The sequence below is a fragment of the Mastigoproctus giganteus genome, chromosome 1, assembly GCF_048544385.1.
Source record: "Mastigoproctus giganteus isolate SK-2022 chromosome 1, ASM4854438v1, whole genome shotgun sequence".
Lineage (NCBI taxonomy): Eukaryota > Metazoa > Arthropoda > Arachnida > Uropygi > Thelyphonidae > Mastigoproctus > Mastigoproctus giganteus.
The window spans coordinates 204,766,576-204,785,945 of NC_143575.1; the positions used below are offsets into that span (position 1 = coordinate 204,766,576).

General features: G+C 37.7%; 1 protein-coding gene across 1 annotated transcript in view; it reads right to left on the reverse strand.

Annotated features, from left to right (window-relative positions):
* LOC150091460 (transmembrane protein 181) overlaps window positions 1–19,370 on the reverse strand; it is a 162,872-nt gene that overhangs the window by 116,657 nt on the left and 26,845 nt on the right. The window contains exon 6 of the mRNA XM_090368503.1: window positions 7,564–7,689. Within this exon, the coding sequence (XP_090224629.1) occupies window positions 7,564–7,689 (126 nt within the window). The remainder of the gene's footprint in view (window positions 1–7,563; window positions 7,690–19,370) is intronic.

The window sequence follows — 19,370 nt, forward strand, 5'->3', positions numbered from 1 at the left end:
ACTTTGCATTTGTCAATGTTAAACTTCAGTTGCCACTTTTCAGAACATCTGCCTAACTTTTCTAAATCCTGTTGCAGTAGCATACTGTCTTTACTGTTATTAACAACCCTGTCAACCCTCGTATCATCTGTAAACTTGGACATTAAGCCTGATATACCTTCATTGATTTCATTAATAAATACACAAAACAGCAATGGGCCCAGCACCAAACCCTGGGGGAGGGGGGGCTCTACTAATAACATTAGTCCACAAAGAGCAATATCAATTTTTAACCACTCTCTGTCATCTCCCATTCAACCATCCCTTTATCCATTGTAGCAACTTGCCCTTAATGCCATACTGCTCCAATTTGTACAGCAGTTTTTCATGTGCAGCAGTATCAGAAGCTTTCCTGAAATCCTAGAATATAATATCAAAATTATTTTTTGCATCCAGTTCCTTTGTGACCACATCATAGTATCCAATCAAATTGGTTGGACAAGAACTACCCTTAACAAACCCATGCTGTGTCTGAACTATTACTGCAGTCTTGTCTAGATGATGATGGTGATTATTATTATTATTATTAATATTAGCCATATGGTGCAAGGAAAGACTGAGGCTTATGCTGCACCTGATAAAAAAAATTTTTTTTTTGAATTACCCAGAGAGAGAGAGAAGTAGAAGGGAATCACCAAGAAAAAGAAGAATGATGATATCCAGCTCAGGACCCTGGGTGTGCCAAGCCCATACTCACCAGATGTCAGCCCCTGGGGTTAAATCATGCAATGCTCCTTCAACGAGTGACTCCATTATTTTCCCTGGAACAGAAGTTAAACTAACAAGTCAATAATTACTTGTGTCACCCTTTGATTTCCCCTTTGTGAACTGGGGATACATTAGCACATTTGCAGTCCATGGGGACCTCCCCCAAATCTAAGGATGCTCTCATAACTATGGCTAAGGGTTTGCTTACTTCCCTTGCTGCCTCCTTCAAGATAACTCGATAGATTCCATCCATCCCAGTATGTTTAACTTCAACAATTTCTCCTCCACTTTGCTCTCCATTATTACAAAATCATTTAGCTCCCTGTTAGAGTTTAGTATACTTCTGTCCTCCCGTCCTTATACAATTCTTCATTTGTGAATGTAGATAGAAAATACTCATTCAGCTTGTCAGCTACCTGGGCAGGATCATCAACAGGCAAACCATCGATATCAAGTGGATCAAGCTGATTCAGCCCCTTCCTTCTAGAGTTTACATAAGTAAAGAAGTCATTGTTGTTTTTTATGCATCTTTTGCCAAAGATTGCTCATAATAAGCCTTCACTTGCCTATCCTCCTTTGTGATTTGATTACAGACTAGCTTATATCTAGCATAGGCATCTGTATCGCCTGATAATTTTTCTTCTCTGCCATGAGCCTCATTAGTTCATCTGACACCCATTCAGATCTAAATCTTGAACAGTATTTCTTAGTTGGTATGAAAGACCTAGTAGCTTACAAGATAAATTCAATGAAGGCCTCCCATTTAGAATTCTGTAATCCTGGGTATAACCTCGATGCACAAGCACAGTGGGTGACCACCCAGGTATGAATCAACGTAAGCAGGGGTCAAGGTGTGGCACCCACACTACATGAAGGAATGCCGCCCCTCTGTGTTACTGGGCAATACTAGGTGGTAGATGACTCTCATCAACCGGTGCAATGCCACCACTTTGCTTATTGGAGGCTTGAAGTGGTAGAATCCATGTTTAGTCTCCAGAACTAAGTTCCGGTCAACCTTTTCCCATCTTTTTCATTATGCAGTATAACTGATGACTTTTGAGGTTATGATGAACATCATGGCGAGATCCCATCTTCCTTACATTTTGAGGGTACAGCTCTAAAATGGTGTTCGCAGGCCAGCCACTAGTTAGTACACCAGACCGAACTAGTGTATAATCTTGCTACCTCTACTCTGCCAGATAGTGACTGGAAGGAGTCCGAGTAGTGTGTATGCGGGGGGGGGGGGACATTGTAGAGGCCACGTTATGTCAAGGATCTGGGTATATTCTTACCGTGTGTACGCCATATCCAAAAATTTCATTACTTCATACAGCATGTCCCCTCCCACTTTTCCTTACTATTGAATACCCCTTGAATTGTCAAATTAATAGAGTAAGCTTATCTGCGAAAAGATCCAAACCTTCCAATCACTTCCCAGTTCATTTCACAAATATACATAGTCTCAATTCTAATCTAAACGATGTCCATTTCCACTTGCAGTCTGCCAAACCCCCATGTACTTTTTCTGACAATCTCAGTTATCAGTTGATTCAACTACTGCTCATCTCAGTTGCCCAAATTATTCGCTGTATGATTCCTTTCGCCTCAAAGGTGGTACTTGTGCATATGTCCGTTCCGATATTCGCTGTCAGAGACATGGTAATTTGGAATCACTTCTTTTCGAGCTTCTCTGGCTTAAACTCTCTCTACCTCATTGTGTCAAATTCATCTGTTGTCTCTACCGTTCTCCCAACTCCACTAATGACTTGGAGCTCTGACTTTCTCTCTTTGCAACTTGATTTTCTCCAGTCCAACTTTCCTAACAGTGAGGTGATTTTAACATACACACCTCCAGCTGGCTTCCGTTTTCTAGTCACACTGACCCAGCTGGTCGAGATGTTGAGGCTTTTGCAATTTCTAATGACCTTGCACAGATTATTCATTGACCTACAAAAATACGGGACAATCCCAACCATACCGCCAACACGCTTGATCTTTTTCTCACAAACAACCCTTCTAAGTACACGGTCGAAGTGAGTGGTCCTTTAGGTACCTCAGATCACAACTTGGTGATTGTCTTTTCTCCAATGGAGCCTTTATCTCATGGCTATTCCCAAACTCATATTGTTTGGCATTACAAGAATGCAAAATGGGTGACCTGCGAGATCTCTCTTCTTCTTTTCTTTGGTCAGATTACTGTTTCAAAACTGACGTCAATGTTTGCTCAGATCATGTCAGTGAAATTATTCTTGTAGGAATGGAATCCTTTATTTCACACTCCACTTTAAAATCTCATCCTTTATCTAAACCTTGGTTTTCCAATAAATGTGCTAAGGCTCTTCAAGAGAAGAACGTTGCATATCGTAATTGCCTTGTTTCCAATTCTTCAGTTTTATTTTCTGCCTACATCAATGCTCACAACAATTATAAAGTGGTCATTAATTAATCCAAACTCGATTTTGAACAGGCTAAGAGTAGAAAACTTGCTTCTTGCCGTAATGGTAGCCGAGCATTCTGGTTTCTTTCCAAAGCTATTGGCCGCAACTTTTGCTCATCTCTGCTCCCACCTCTGTCAAAACCAGATGGTTGTTGTCATTTCAGCCAAGGATAAAGCGGACCCGCTAGCATCCAATTTTTCTTCCAACTCATGTATCAATGATCTTGATAAAACACCTCCCACCATTCCCAAAACGCTCCATTCAATGCCTCCTGTGGTCCTCCATCAGAAAGATTTTTACGAATCTCGATGCTAGGAAAGCTCCAGGTCCCGATGGTATTTCTCCTCTTGTTCTCAAAACCTGTGCTCCTGAACTTACTCCTGTTCTTTGCCGCCTTTTCTCACTTTCTTATTCCAAAGGTGTTTTTCCTTCTGCTTGGAAATTTGCTCATATCCAGCCAGTTCCTAAAAAGGGTGACAAATCCCTTTCATCCAATTATCGTTCCATTGCAATTAATTATGCTCTTTCTAAAGTAATGGAGAAACCAATCAGCTGCCAACTCTTAAACTACCTAGAAACCTTCCATCTGATCAACGATTGCCAGTATGGATTCCATCAGTGTCGATCCACTGGTGATATTCTGGCTAATGTTACCCATATATGGACAAATTCAATGGAAAAGTTTGGTGAAACACAAGCAGTTGCTCTTGACATCCCAAAGGCTTTCGATCATGTTAGGCATAAAGGTCTTCTAAACAAGCTTCCATCTTATGGTTTGCCAACTGTTTTTTGTAATTGGTTATCCAGTTTTCTCTTTGAACGCTCACTGAGGGTGATGGTAGATGGCTCTCTGTCTTCTAACTTCTATACTAATGCTGGTGACCCCAAGGTTCAGTTCTTTCCCTCCTTTCTTTTCCTCTTGTATATTAATGACCTTCCATTGACTGGAAATCCTACCTATCCGATGACAGCACATTGCATTCCACTTTCCATTTTGAAAAACCTTGCTCTGCTCAATCTGCTTCAACTTCTCGAATATCCACTACCAATTCCTTAAATGCCGATCCCCAGGTAATTCTCCAATGGGGCAAAGACAACTTAGTTGATTTTAATCCTTCTAAAACTCAGTCTTGTCTTATATCTCGGAAATAGGATTCTTCTGCTCCTATGCTTACCTTTGGTAATACTCCGATTTCTAGGCAAGTTGATATATAAATATATCTCTTTTGGGGATTACCCTGACTTCTAATCTCTCTTGGCACAAGCACATTACAAATATTGCTTCCTCTGCATCTACAAAACTTGGTTTTCTCTTTCGCTCTCTGCGTTACTTTTCTTCCAAACAGCTGTTCACTCTGTACCAATTGCAAATCTTCCCTACCATGGAATATTGTTGCCACTTCTGGGATGGTGGCCCCTAAACCTCTCTCAGGCTTCTAGATTTCTTTCAGAAGAGGGCAGTTAGGTTAATTAATGACTCCTCTCTAACAGAGTCTCTCCACTCTGTTTTATAGATGTACTGTTTCTGCTGCATGCCTTTTCTATAGATACTTCCATGGGCACTGTTCTTCTGAATTGGCTTCTATAATTCCCACTCTCTCTTTCAATACAACCTTTCCTGTCAATCCATTTTCTGTACAACATCAAACTCACAGAACCAACTTTTCATCTTTCTCATTTATTCATTCAACTACCGTTTTGTGGAACAACCTTCCTTCACACGTATTTCCTGAAAATTATAGTCTACAGAAGTTCAAGTCTAATTTGAACAAATGTCTTCTTTTGTCTTCTCAACCTCCAACCCAAGCATGGTACTAAGTACTATAGTTTAATACCTCTCGTGTTTGGGGTTTTTATCATCAGTTGATTCCACTCTTTAGAATTTAAAACCTGTCTGAGACCACCATAGTCACCTTTATGAAAGCAAAAACCCTTCCCTTTACCCTTGATGGTAGTTACATCTTTAAGTAAATCCACATCTGTACACTGTGATTACTGTCACTTAGTGGTTCCTTTATCCGAAAATTCTTAATGCATGAGGAATCACTGCTGATAATCAGATCAAGAGTATTACTCCCTCTGGTTTCCTCTTGAACATGTTGCTGGAGAAAACAATCATCCAAAAAACCTGCAAAAGTTTTGCTAGTGTGCGAGTGACCAATTCACAAATTCCAGTCAACATCTGGAAAGTTAAAATCTCCCATTACAAAACATTCTGATTTACTGGCCCACTCTATTTCTCTGCACAACTGTTCGTTGTACTCATCAGAGTCATTAGGCCTATAGCACACTCTTACTTTCATTTTCCCTTTCCAGTGCTTATGTCACACCAAACTGAGTCAACATTATATAAATTCATACACCGACCATTGAATAAAATTTAAAATTTAATATGACTACAATCTTTACACAAAAAAAAAAAAAAAAAAAATATTTACAATCAACTATTACGGAATGCTAAAAACTGTAATAAAAGATCATTTACAATAAAATTTGCTAAAATATAAAACATTAAAAGCGCTAAAAATCTGAAGCTTTCGGGAGCGTCAGCTCCCTTCTTCAACAGTGATATGACTTCCTGCAACATCTCCTTAAGTAGCAGGCTCACGGTACCTCCACACGTGGTATTTCTCCACGTGGTTCAATCGGCACATGGTCAGAACTGGAAGTGGAAATGTCTCGGGAACGTGGCAAAGAAAATCGTTCATCCGACCTTAATATAATTGTTTCAAAGATAGGATTAATACGTATACCTCTATCTCTGTTTATTGTATTCCTACTGGATGAACTAATCCGTAAACCCTCGAGCCATTTACGCTCCCAGTATCCATGTGCACGATCCAAAATAATAGCGTCCTCCGGGGAGATTTGATGCTGCTTCTCCCAAAAATGTTCGGCCACAGCAGACTTGTTGTATTCAGCGGTTCTTATGGCATTTAAATGATTATATGGCATTTATCAGCGGTTCTTATGACATTTAAATGTCATAAGAACCGCTGAATACAACAAGTCTGCTGTGGCCGAACATTTTTGGGAGAAGCAGCATCAAATCTCCCCGGAGGACGCTATTATTTTGGATCGTGCACATGGATACTGGGAGCGTAAATGGCTCGAGGGTTTACGGATTAGTTCATCCAGTAGGAATACAATAAACAGAGATAGAGGTATACGTATTAATCCTATCTTTGAAACAATTATATTAAGGTCGGATGAACGATTTTCTTTGCCACGTTCCCGAGACATTTCCGCTTCCAGTTCTGACCATGTGCCGATTGAACCACGTGGAGAAATACCACGTGTGGAGGTACCGTGAGCCTGCTACTTAAGGAGATGTTGCAGGAAGTCATATCACTGTTGAAGAAGGGAGCTGACGCTCCCGAAAGCTTCAGATTTTTAGCGCTTTTAATGTTTTATATTTTAGCAAATTTTATTGTAAATAATCTTTTATTACAGTTTTTAGCATTCCGTAATAGTTTATTGTAAATATTTTTTTTTTTTTTTTTTTGTGTAAAGATTGTAGTCATATTAAATTTAAAATTTTATTCAATGGTCGGTGTATGAATTTATATATTCTTAGACATGAGTTTTCCCGACCTCAGAGGCCTCTTTCAGGATACTGAGTCAACATTGCACTGTCTACCAATGTCAACTGGATGCACTTCCTTAGATTTTATGTGTTTCTTAACTAACAGCATAACACCTCCTCCTTTCCTATCCTATCTAACACTGTTGAAGAAGGAGACAGTAGTCTCCGAAAGCTTCAGGTTTTATCGCTTTTAATCCAGTTTATTTTATATAATTTTATTGCTTCGGTATATTTTTAACGTTTTATCGTAGTTTATTTTATCATAATTTATTGTAATGTTTTATTCTTCCGATAGTGTATCACAGTATTTCATTATATTCTGTATATTTTATTTTTATAGTAAAAATTTTTGTTTTAATTCCTTAGCTGGTGTTGGTCTTTAATTATTGCAGTAAATGTCACTTGACTGCAGAAAAGAACTAATTTTTAAAATTGTATTTTTAAATTTTTTTAATATTATATTACCCAAATTGCGTAAGTTACCTGCATTTTCACACATATTTGACTAGACCCAGTTTAATTTGTGTTATTCTGTATTTGTTATTATATTTCATACAAATACTGTATTAAGAATGAAAAAATAATCCTGAAAACAGTTACAAATAATAACGTTTGAAAAGAAAACCAAATAAAGAGATAGAGAAATAAGACAGGATAAAAACAAATATGATAATAATCTTTATTAATTACAATGAGTAAGTTGTTTTCATTTTAATTAACAATTAAAACGTTATATTTATAAATGAAATATGAAAAAAAAAATATATATATATATCATGTATTATTACTTACATAAAAGACTATATCCTTAATGTTATAGTTTACATCTATCCTTTCTAAGCCATAAAAGTTAATGACAATGACATAGTGAGAATAATCCAAAAACCCAAGATGCAGAACTGTAAATCCATCACAATCCTAGGAAAAAAAAAAAAAAAAAAAAAAGAAGGAAATATATGTATTAATTTAATAATGGCATTAGCAATATTATTATTACTATGTGGTTTTTAGGAGCATTAGGAACTAAGGCCATATTGCTCCGGGGATATGCGGTGGTCATTTCCTGACCTTTCCGCATCCTCCATATTTGGTGGTCAAGGGCTCGAATCTCTCATTTATGAACACCATCTCTTCCTGAGAAGTAGCCTGTAAATTGGAAGTAATATAAATGTAACGAGAGGAAATATATTGGGAAATGAAGCTTACCAGCTATCAAATGTCCTTTAAAGTAGTCTTTCTGATATATATACCTATTTCAATGCTTATGCAATTTCTAGAAGCATTCCTGACAGGCTTCCTTTGGAACTGTTAAAAGTTTTGGAATTACATTTTAGTATTAGTAAAGGAAAATGATGCAAGATACAATCAACTAACCACTAGCTAAAGACAAATTTCCACACATCTATTATGCAACTATCCTTCCTCAATTTAAATTTATACTCCTTCATATATGTAGGCTGAGCAAAAGGAAGGATGCCATTGGCATTTAACTTCACTCCACTTAAACACCTCAATCAGGTCTCCCTGCATGTGCCTAGTCTCCAAATGCTGCTTTTTTGCAGAACTGAAGCCTCTATTAGTAAGGGCACCCTTTTGAAGCCCTCATTAATTTTGCTGCCTTTCTCTGCACCCATTCTAAAAGGTCCACATCCTTCCTGAAATGAGGCTTAAAGACATATGTAGTAATCTAGATGTGGCCTTGCCATTGCCTCACACAACATAATAATCACCCTGTTATCACTGCTGGAAAAATCCTTGTATATCACAGACAAAATCCCAATTGAGCTGTCCTAGCATCCTGGCTTTACTATTCAGGGAACTGCATGTCTGACTGCACAATTATCCCCCGGTCTCTTTTTTCTCCACTAATGTGAGTGTGATACTACACAGTTGATATGTTCATCTTGAATTTCTGCTATTCATTTGTCAATGTTAAACTTCAATTTCTGCTTCTTAGTCGGTCTGCTTAATTTTTCTAGATCTTATTGCAATAGCATACCATTAACGATACTACCAGCCTTTCTATCTGCAATCTTAGATATTAAACCTAATATGCTTTCATCGGTATTATTAATAAATATAAAAAACAACAATGGGCCCAGCACTGAACCCTGGGAAACTCCACAAATAAGAGTACTCTCCAAGAAGAGCAGTGCCCATTGATAACCACTCTCTGCCTTCTCCTATTTGTATCGTGATCTTTTATGTGGAAGTGTCAAAAAATTTTCCAAAACCTAAGTATACAATGTAAAAATTATTTTTTGAATCCAGTTCCTTTATTAATGCATCATAGTATCATATCAGATTGGGCAGGAAAGCTTACCCTGTACAAAATTCATGCTGTGGCTGCAGTATAACTGCATTCCTATTTAGATGGTCCTGCATTACTTCTTTAACCTGACAATGGTGGTTCAAACTTTATATAACAAATGGTGGCACAGCACTTGATAGGTATCTTTTTTTTTTTTTTAATTTCTAAAAAAATCTTTTTGGTGTTTTTGAATTGACACAGATTATACTGTTTTAGTAAGAGACTGTAATGTTCATTGCATGGAACCTTTTAGTTTTTAATACAAATTAAATTTTCAAAAAATTTTGTCTTTTTAAATTTTTTAATTGCTTACTTTAAAAAAAATCAGCAAAAATATTAATTATTGGAAAAATTAAAACAAGAAACCCCATACCAGTCGAGGAATATAGCCTTGAATCTATTGTTTTGAACTATTTTCCAGTTGAAAAGGCCTTTAAGGGCAAGAAATTTTAAACATGTGCATGTATTTCTGTTTATTTTATATATAAATAAAAAATTAAAAATATAGATAAATGTTAGATCTAATTCTACATTTCAATTTTCATTTTTTTTCAAATTTGGCATGCTTCAAAACATGCATCATGTGATAACTACTTACCTTGCTTCCTGAAGAGTAGCATACATCCTGAATGAATATCATGTTGCATTTCTACAGCTTTATTACATGAAAACAGTAACAAAATCTTTCAAAAACAACTCCTGTGTGACAGTAGATATTTATTTAACTTGTGGAAGTGGAAATGCAATTAATTGTGAATGTTAAACAAATATGGAATTCGAAACTCTGTAGCAATGTCGGTTCCCAAAGCACTTTTTATGCAAATGGAAAATGTATTACACAAATGGTGGCATGGCCCTGTAGAAGTGCTTGCATTTAGTTAATCTGCAGAAACTGTAAAAAAAAAATTCAGTAACTATTGCAGTAAAAGTTTGACAATATTTAGAAAGCTATAAATAATTTCAGATTTTTAATCATTAATTAAAGGGTAATGCAGGGATGTTATTTTTGAAAGGCACCTGTCAGGTGCCACACCACCATTAATGGGTTAACTAGTGGTTCCATTATCCTCTCTAGACAGGTCTGTAATTACTAATTTCACCCTTTCATCCCCCTTTGTGAATTGGGAATACATCTGCAAATCTCTAGTCCTAGTCCACAGGGATCTCCCCTGAATCCAAGGATGCTCTTATAATAATGGCTAAATGTTTGCTTACCTCCTTTTCTGCCTTCATTAATATAATTGGAGAGATCTCATTTACCTTGGGTGCTTTTTTTATGTTTAACTTCAATTTCTTTTCCACTTCCCTAGCAGTTATAACAAAATCATTTAGCTCCCTGTTAGAATCTGATAAACTTCTGACATCCTCATTCCTAAAAAATTCCTCATATGTAGATGCAAAATACATATTCAATTAGTCAGCAATTTGAGTGGGATCATTAAGAGTCAAGCCATTTATATCTAATAGATTAATGTGATTCATTCTCTCCCTTCTAGTATTTACATAAGTAAAAAAATTTTTGATTTTGCTTTCTCATAATCTGCTTTGGCTTGCCTAACCTCCTTTGTGGCTTGCATACTAGTTTTTTTTTTTTTTTTTTATCTATGGCGGCTTCTGTACACCTGATAATTTATATGCAACCCATGCATTTTTCTTCTCTTCCATGAGTCTCATCAGTTAATCTGACATTTTAGGCCTAAGCCTTGAACAGCATTCTTTATTTGGTATAAAAAGCCTAGTAGCTTCTATGATTACTTTCCTGAATGCTCTCAATACAGAATTTGCGATTTGTAACATCAGTTCCCACAGAATAGAAATTAAAATCTGTCTGAGATCACTGTAGTCGCTTTTATGAAAACAAAAGTCCTTCCTTTTGCCAGTAGCTACATCTTTAAGTAAATCCCACAGCAATACATTGTAATCACTGCCACCTTCTGGGACTTTTAGCTGCAGATTCTTAATGCAAGAAGGGTCACCACTAATAATCAGATCAAGAGTACTGCTTTTTTTGTTTCCTCTCAAGCTTGTTGCTGTAGCAAACAGTTATCCAATAAATCAACAAAAGCCTTGTTGCTGTGTGAGTGACCAACTTGAGTGAGTTGCAGCCTGAGTGGCCTGTAACACACTCCTACTCTCATTTTTGTTTTCCCAGTACTTTATGTTATACCAAATTGACTCAATGTTGCACTAGCCACCCACATCAACTGGACACACTCTCTTGGATTTTGTGCTTTTTAATTAGTGTCTCCTGTGTGCATAATTTCCCAACCCCCCTCCTATCCTGTCTGTACTTTCTGTACACATTTTACTCCCCATATTCAAATTCACCATCATTGATATCTGAGTGACACCATGTCCGTGATATCCCTACACTGTCTACATTTGATGACTAAACCAGTACTTCAAATTCATAAAATTTATTTTCTATGCTCCCAGCATTACTGTATACAGAAGTACAGTAAAATGTTAGTTATCCGGGGCTCAATTATCCATAGGGTCAAATTAAACGTGGTCTTCTACTTGTATGCAGTTTTATTTTTAACAAATTAAAGAATATTATTTATCTGTGTGAGTGAATTTGTAAAGTACAGGGGGTTGTTAAAATTAAAGTATCCCTATGTAGAGGGCTCTGGAGAAAAATAGTGAAGAAAAATTTGGACAACAGGTACAATAAAGAATGCGCTCACCAGTTATTGGAAAAAAAAATTAGTTACAAAATTTATCACTGTACGGCGCGTAACTATCTTAGTTATGATTATGCAAATAACTTACATTATTTACATAATCGTAAGTTATTGCCATAGCGCCACTACTCAGCTCTACTGTACTGTATAAATGTCTCTTCAAAATCATACAGTAGATGTTTGCCTGCACTACAGCAGCAATGCCAACAACGTTACAGGAAAAGGCACTATTAGTGGAGCTGTACTATCAGAACAGAAACAATGCACCTGTGGCTATCCAGAGAATTCCGGCATCAGAAGCGCATAAGGCACAAACCTAGGACTGTTTGTGCTGTCTGCAAAATGATTGCAAAATTTGAAGCGACATGACATCTTGGTGTTCAACCAGGTAGAGGTTGAAAACGAGTGGACTCCTCTCGTGTTGAAGATGTGGCTATGGCTGTCATGGACTTATCAAGTCAATTTCCATGTGGTAGCATAAATGTGCCAGCTGTTTCTCATGAAGTGGACATGCCGTATTTCACTGTAAGGCTAGTAATGCGTCAGGTGTTGTGGTACTATCCTTACAAGATGCACATGCTACAGCAGCTAAACCATGGTGATGCAGATATTCGTTTCACATACACACTTCAGTTTCTGGAGCAAATGATAGTGGATATCACTTGGCCATGGAACATCCTTTGGAGTGATGAAGCCCACTTCTGCTTAAATGGACAAGTGAATACGACAAACTGTCGCATTTGGAACAGAAAACCCCCGAGTTATCCAAGAGGTCCCATTGCATTCTCCAAAAGTGACAGTGTGGTGTGGATTTACAGACACATTCATGATTGGGTCATATTTATTTGAACAGGTAACATCAACTGGACCCCGCACCTGTTCTGTCACTGGACAGCGATATTATGAAATGTTGGCAAATTTCACAATACCAGAGCTGCAACAATGTGGGTGCCTTCAGGTTACTGTATTCATGCAAGATGGTGCGCCACTCCACATCCACCACTGTGTCCAAAGATTGCTAAGGCAACACTTTGCAGACGAATGGGTCGTCAGCCATTGTTTCCAGACATCTTGGCCACCCTGATCACTGGACCTCACCCCATGTGACTTCTGGTTATGGGGTTTTTTGAAGAACCAGGTGTATTGGGAAGGATGTCAAACTCAGGCAGATCTGAAGGACAGCATTAGACGTCATGTGCTGGCTATTCCAGTTAACATGTTATATTCTGCTGTAGAAAATGCTGTTCTTTGAATGGAAACTGTTGTTGACCAAAATGGAGGACACATTGAACAATTGTAGCACTGTTCAAGTGATTTGTATTGCCACAGCGCCATATAGTGACAAATTTTGTAACTATATTTTTTTTTTCCAATTAATGGCGAGTGCATTCTTTATTGTACCTGTTGTCCAAATTTTTCTTCAGTACAAGCCATAGAACTCGCTCCAGAACCCTCAATATACGAATACTTTAATTTTAACAACCCTGTACATACAGGAAATCACTGTTGCATCTATCCTTTTGCCACTTGATCAATCATGTCAGATGTTTTTACACCCGCAGATGTGAAGTCAAGTGTCTTGAAACACTTGCTGCATTTCTAAAGCCAAATAACATACAAATGTAACCTATACACATTTGTCTACTAAACATTGCGAAAGCTTGTTCCTGTGCTTGCTGTGTGTTGTACATAATATTTATCTCGCGTTCCAACCCCTAAAAATGTCAGGTAAATGAAAACAAGTTGTTTTAACAGTGGAAAAGAAACTGGAAATTATAAAAAGACGTGAAAAAGGTGAAAGTGTTTCAAAACTTGCAGACGGAATTGCAGATTGGAACTGGCTAGCAAACTGTGCAGAACATCGTTAAAAACGAAATAAATGACTGATGATAACTTAATCCAACGTGTACAGTACAAGAACCTATGGCAGGACCTGACAAGGACGATGAGGAGGAACTATAACCAGCTTGCAAAGTAAGTTGTACTGAAGCCTTAACAGCTGCAGAGACATTACTTAAATTCATGGAAAGTCAAGATGACAGAGATTATATTTAAATTTTACAAATTCATGGACACACAAGAAAAATAAAAGAAAAAATAATGCTACGAAAAAAAAAAAAAAACAATCAAAAATCAGACTTTCTACCAAAATGAATAAAATATTATTTTGTTGTTATATACATGTAATATCTTATGTTTTTATGTGTTTTGTAAGTTATTTAAACAAATAAAAAAGTAATTTTGATTTAAAGTGTTTTTCAATTATCTGGGCTTTAGTATCCTTGGATATCCTTGAGAGCTTCCTTGGACTCAGGGGAGGTACCCATGGACTGGAAATGTGCAAATGTGACCCCAATTCACAAAGGAGGATCAAAGGCTGAAACAAGTAATTATAGACCTGTGAGCTTAACTTCTGTTCCAGGAAAATTAATGGAGGCACTGGTTAAAGAAGCACTGCAGGATCATTTAGACAAGACTTCAGTTATAGCTCAGACACAGCATGGTTTTGTTAAGGGGAAGTCTTGCCTGACCAACTTGATTGGATACTATGATGCAGTCACAAAAGAGCTGGATGCAGGGAATAACTTTGATATTATATACTTGGATCTTAGAAAGGCCTTTGATACTGTTGCACATGGAAGAATGCTGCACAAATTGGAGCAGTGTGGCATTGGAGGCAAATTGCTGCTATGGATAAAGGGATGGTCGAGCAGGAGAAGACAGAGAGCGGTAATCAATGGACACTGCTCTTCGTGGACTAATGTTAATGTTATTAGTGGAGTCCCTCAGGGTTCAGTGTTGGGTCCATTGTTGTTTTCTGTATTTATAAATGATATTGATGATGGTATATCAGGCTTAATATTCAAGTTTGCAGATGATACAAAGGTTGTCAGGGTTGTTAATGACACTAATGACAGTACACTGCTGCAACAGGATCTAGAGAAGTTGAGCAGATGGGCTGAGAGGTGGCAAATGAAGTTTAACATTGACAAATGTAAAGTACTACACATGGGAAACAGCAACCCCAGAGCAACGTATCAACTCTGTGGTACTACACTGACAGTGGTAGAGAATGAAAGGGACTTGGGGGTGATTGTGCAGGCAGATATGAAGTTCTCTGAGCAGTGCAGACGGGCTGCAAGAGTAGCTCATGGAGTATTGTCAATGATATACAGGAATTTTTCCAGCAGGGATAAGGAGGTGATTATTCCATTGTATAAGGCAATGGTCAGGCCACACCTAGAGTACTGTATACAGGTCTGGAGGCCTCATTTCAAGAAGGATGTAGAGCTGCTGGAACAAGTACAGAGAAGGGCAACAAGATTAGTGAATGGAACAAAGGGGTGCTCTTACGAAGAAAGGCTTAAGTTTTGCAAATTACAGTGTCTGGAGACTAGGCACCAGCGAGGTGATCTGATAGAGGTGTATAAAGCCTTGAATGGTTTAAGCATGCTCAATGCTGATGGGATTCTTCCTCTAGCTCAGAAAAATCACCTGAGAGGGCATAAATTCAAATTGAAGAAAGACAGATGTAGGATAGACGTGCGGAAATTTGCCTTTAGCCAGCGGGTGGTTGGTTGGTGGAACAGACTGCCATCCCTTCTGGTGGAGGTTGATAGCCTAAATAAGTTTAAGGCTCAGCTGGACAGGTATTTTGAACGAACAGAGGGGTGAAGTGGAAGTGGTTTTTTTTTTTTTTTTTTGGCTGATGCTGCATAAGCTTGCTTTCTTGCATCAAATGCCTCTACTAATGCTAATGCTAATCCCCAAATTACCCGGATAATTGACATTTTACTGTATACACACACAATTTTTAATCTTAGTAACCCTAACAGCCCATGTATTTGCTTTTTCTTTTCCATGAGGACCTCCAGCAGGCCTTTAAATCTCCAACACCTTGCTTTCCAAGCTGTTGCATGTTCCAATTGAAGCAGTGATGTTGTTATTTGGTTTTTAGGAGCATTAGCAACTAAGGCCATATTGCTCCGGGGATATGCGGTGGTCATTCCCTGACCTTTCCACATCCTCGGTATTTGATGGTCACAGGCTCAAATGCCGGTCTAATCAAGAAGCGTGTGCTACGCACTGCTGCTCCTGCCCACCTGGCTATTGAAGCAGTGAAAGAATCACTTGCACTTCTCTCTGCAGCTTCTGTTAATCATATATTAGTCTGTGTATTTCCCAAGCTAGCAGGCTTCCGACATTCTAACACTGCCTTGATAGTATTAGCAAATATTCTTCCACTCCCTTCTACTTAAATGTATCCCATCCCTGTAAAAACAGTGTCTCCTCTCAACAAGCAAGGGCCACGACAAGAAAAATTCTACCCCATGAGCCTTGCAGCCTCTCCAGGGCAAAACTGATTGACTAGGCTCTCATCATGTATTCCCTCTAATTGTGTCTGAACAGCAATTGCAGACACTTTCAAATTTAATCCTAACTCACAACTTTTTGTCTGTACAGTGCCCTGTGCTTGTTAAGTAAATCCTCATATCTCCTACTCTTAATATCATTAGTACTAACATGTAAAATAAAATCTCCTTTTATGCCCTTAAAACAATTATAACTGCTCTACAATGTCATCAACTTTTGTTCCAAGAAGATATATATGCTGGTCCTATTCCATTTATCCTTTTTACAAAAATATAAATATATTTTTATAAAATGAATATATTCCACTTCCCTGACAATAGAGTCACTGGCAATGGCTACTTCCTGTGAGACCAATGTACTCTGCCACAGAGAATCTTGTGTCTTGTGTTGCATGAGTGTTGTCTCCAGTGTTGTGTTGCCGGGCTAGCCGGGTGGGTAAAGCGCCTGCCTAGCAACCCAAAGGTCACGGGTTCGAATCCCGCCTCGGGCTTGGATCAAAGTACTGCAAAAAAACCTTGGGAGGTGCATTATGGCCACAGAAGCCGATGCGCCAACAACTACCCAAAAAAAAAAAAAAGTGTTGTGCTGGGTGCTTAAAGGGTCCCCCTTTTTAATTTCTTTGAGGGCATCAACCCTGATCCAGAAGCAGTTATATAAGACTGACTTGGCACTTAAGATAATCACACTCTTTGCAATGAAAGCACACAAAAACATGTCTTGACTGTATTATGTCCTACTACAGATAACTCCACAAAAAAGGACAAATCAGGACAAAGAACATAACTGTGATTTACAAGAGAACTGCCATCAATTGTTCTCTCCTTAGACGAAGCACTCCAGCTGCTTTGAGCTTTTTGCTTTACTGATTTCACATAAGACATTATTCTAGTCTAAATTTAATTTAAAAATTAAATTTAAGAGCATAACAATGCATGCTATTAGCAGATTTTATTATGTAGTATGTGCTACGCTATTATGTTTCTAGATAATGCCACTGACTTTAATTTCTTAGAGAAGGGAAAAAAAAAAAAAAAGCCAACCTACGTGATTAGAACTTTTGAATTACTTTTTTACTACAATTAACTATTACTATGAATTGCACTACAATTACGATTGCAATGTACTGCACTACTTCAATTACAAGACAATATTTGCTATGGTATCACTGATAACAAACGCTCTATGAATATTAGTATTATAGTGGCAAATTATGCAAGAAAGCAAGCTTATACAACATCAGCCAAAAGGGATAAAAATTCCATTTCACCTATCCATCCCCTTCAACAGTTTGTCTACTTCTTGAATTTATTCAAACCATCTATTACGACAACAACGGATGGAAGCTTTTTGCAGAAATCAACCACGTGTTGACTGAAGGCAAACTTCTGCATATCTATTCTGCACTCATCCTTCCTCAATTTGAATATGACCCCTTATACGCACAGTCTGAGAAAGAGGAAGAATCCCATCAAAACTGAGTTTTCTCATGCCATTCGAAGCCTTAAACACCTCAATGAGATCATCTCACAGGTGCCTAATCTCCAGCCACTGAAATTTGCAGAACTGAAGCCTTTCTTGGTAAGAGCACCCCTTTGTTCTCCTCACCAATCTCATTGCCCTTCTCTGTACCTGTTCCAGCAGCTCTACATCCTTCCTAAAATGAGGTCTCCAGACTTGTATACTGTAGTCAAGATGTGGACTGACCAATGCCTTATACAATGAGATAATTACCTCCTTATCCCTGCTAGAAAAATTCCTGTATATCATTGACAAACCCCCATGAGCTATCCTGGCACCACTGCTCAGAGAACTTCATATTAGACTGTACAATTTTCTACCATTCTGAATGTGGTACCACACAGTTGGTATATTACTCTGGGGTTACTGCTACCCACAGAACCATGAGGGGGAATGAGGCTCTTGCCTCAAGTTAAAAGCTGAAAGGGGCACCAAAAGAAAGATTAAATAATTTTTGAAATGAATGAAGCATAAATAAATCTGTTGTATATTTATAATAAATACTGCTCATGGGAATAAAAAAAACAGTTTTTATTTTACTTTTTTGTTATCCTTTTACTTTTATTAAAACATGTACCAGAAATGTATTTTAAATAAGTCACATATATATTTTTTATTTATTTATTTTTTTTTTATATTTTAGGGGAGGTTGCAATTTTTTATTCTTGCCTCAGATACTAAAATGGCTCGGCACAGTCCTCGCTATCCATATGCATTATCTTGTATTTATCAACGTTAAATTTCAGTTTCCATTTCTCAGCCCATCTGCCTAATTTTAAATATCTTGTTGCAGCAATGTACCTTCATTACTATCATTAACCCCTGCCAACCTTTGCATCATCTGTAAATATAGACATTAAGCCTGATATACCCTCATTAATATCATTAATAAATACAAAAACAATAATGGGCCCAGCACCATATGATGTGGGACTCTACTAATATAACATTAGTCCACAAAGAGCAGCATCCCTTCATAAACAGTATTTTCTCCCACTCAACCATCCATTTATCCATAGCAGTAACTTTCCCTTAAGGCCATACTGCTCCAATTTGTAAAGCAGTCTTTTATGTGCAACAGTATCAAAAGGACATCAAAATTATTTTTTGCATCCAGTTCCTTTGTTAATTCATCATAGTATCCAATGAAATTGATCAGACAGGTTTATTCCCCTTAATAAACCTGTGCTGTAACAGAAGCATAACTGCACTCCTATTTAGATGGTCCTGCATTACTTCTTTAACCAGTGACTCCATTATTTTCCCTGGAACAGAAGTTAGGCTAACAGGTCTGTAATTACTCATGTCACCCTTTGGATTCCCCCCTTTGTGAATTAGGGAGACACATTTGCACATCTCCAATCAACAGAGAACTCTCCTGAATCCAAAGATGCTCTTATAATTATAGCTAAGGGTTTGCTTACCTCCTTTCCTGACTCCCTTAATATAATTGGGTAGATCCCATCCATCCCATGTGTCTTATTATTTTTTTTTTTTTAATGTTTAACTTCAACAATTTCTCTTCCACTTTCCTCTCAGTTATCACAAAATTGTTTAGCTCCCTGTTGGAGTTTAATAAACTTCTGGCATCCTCCACCATAAAGAATTCCTCAAGTGTGAATGTAGATGCCTGTGAGCAACCTGAGCAGGATCATCAACATGAAGTGGATCAATGTGATTTAGACCCTTCCTTCTACTGTTAATATATTTCC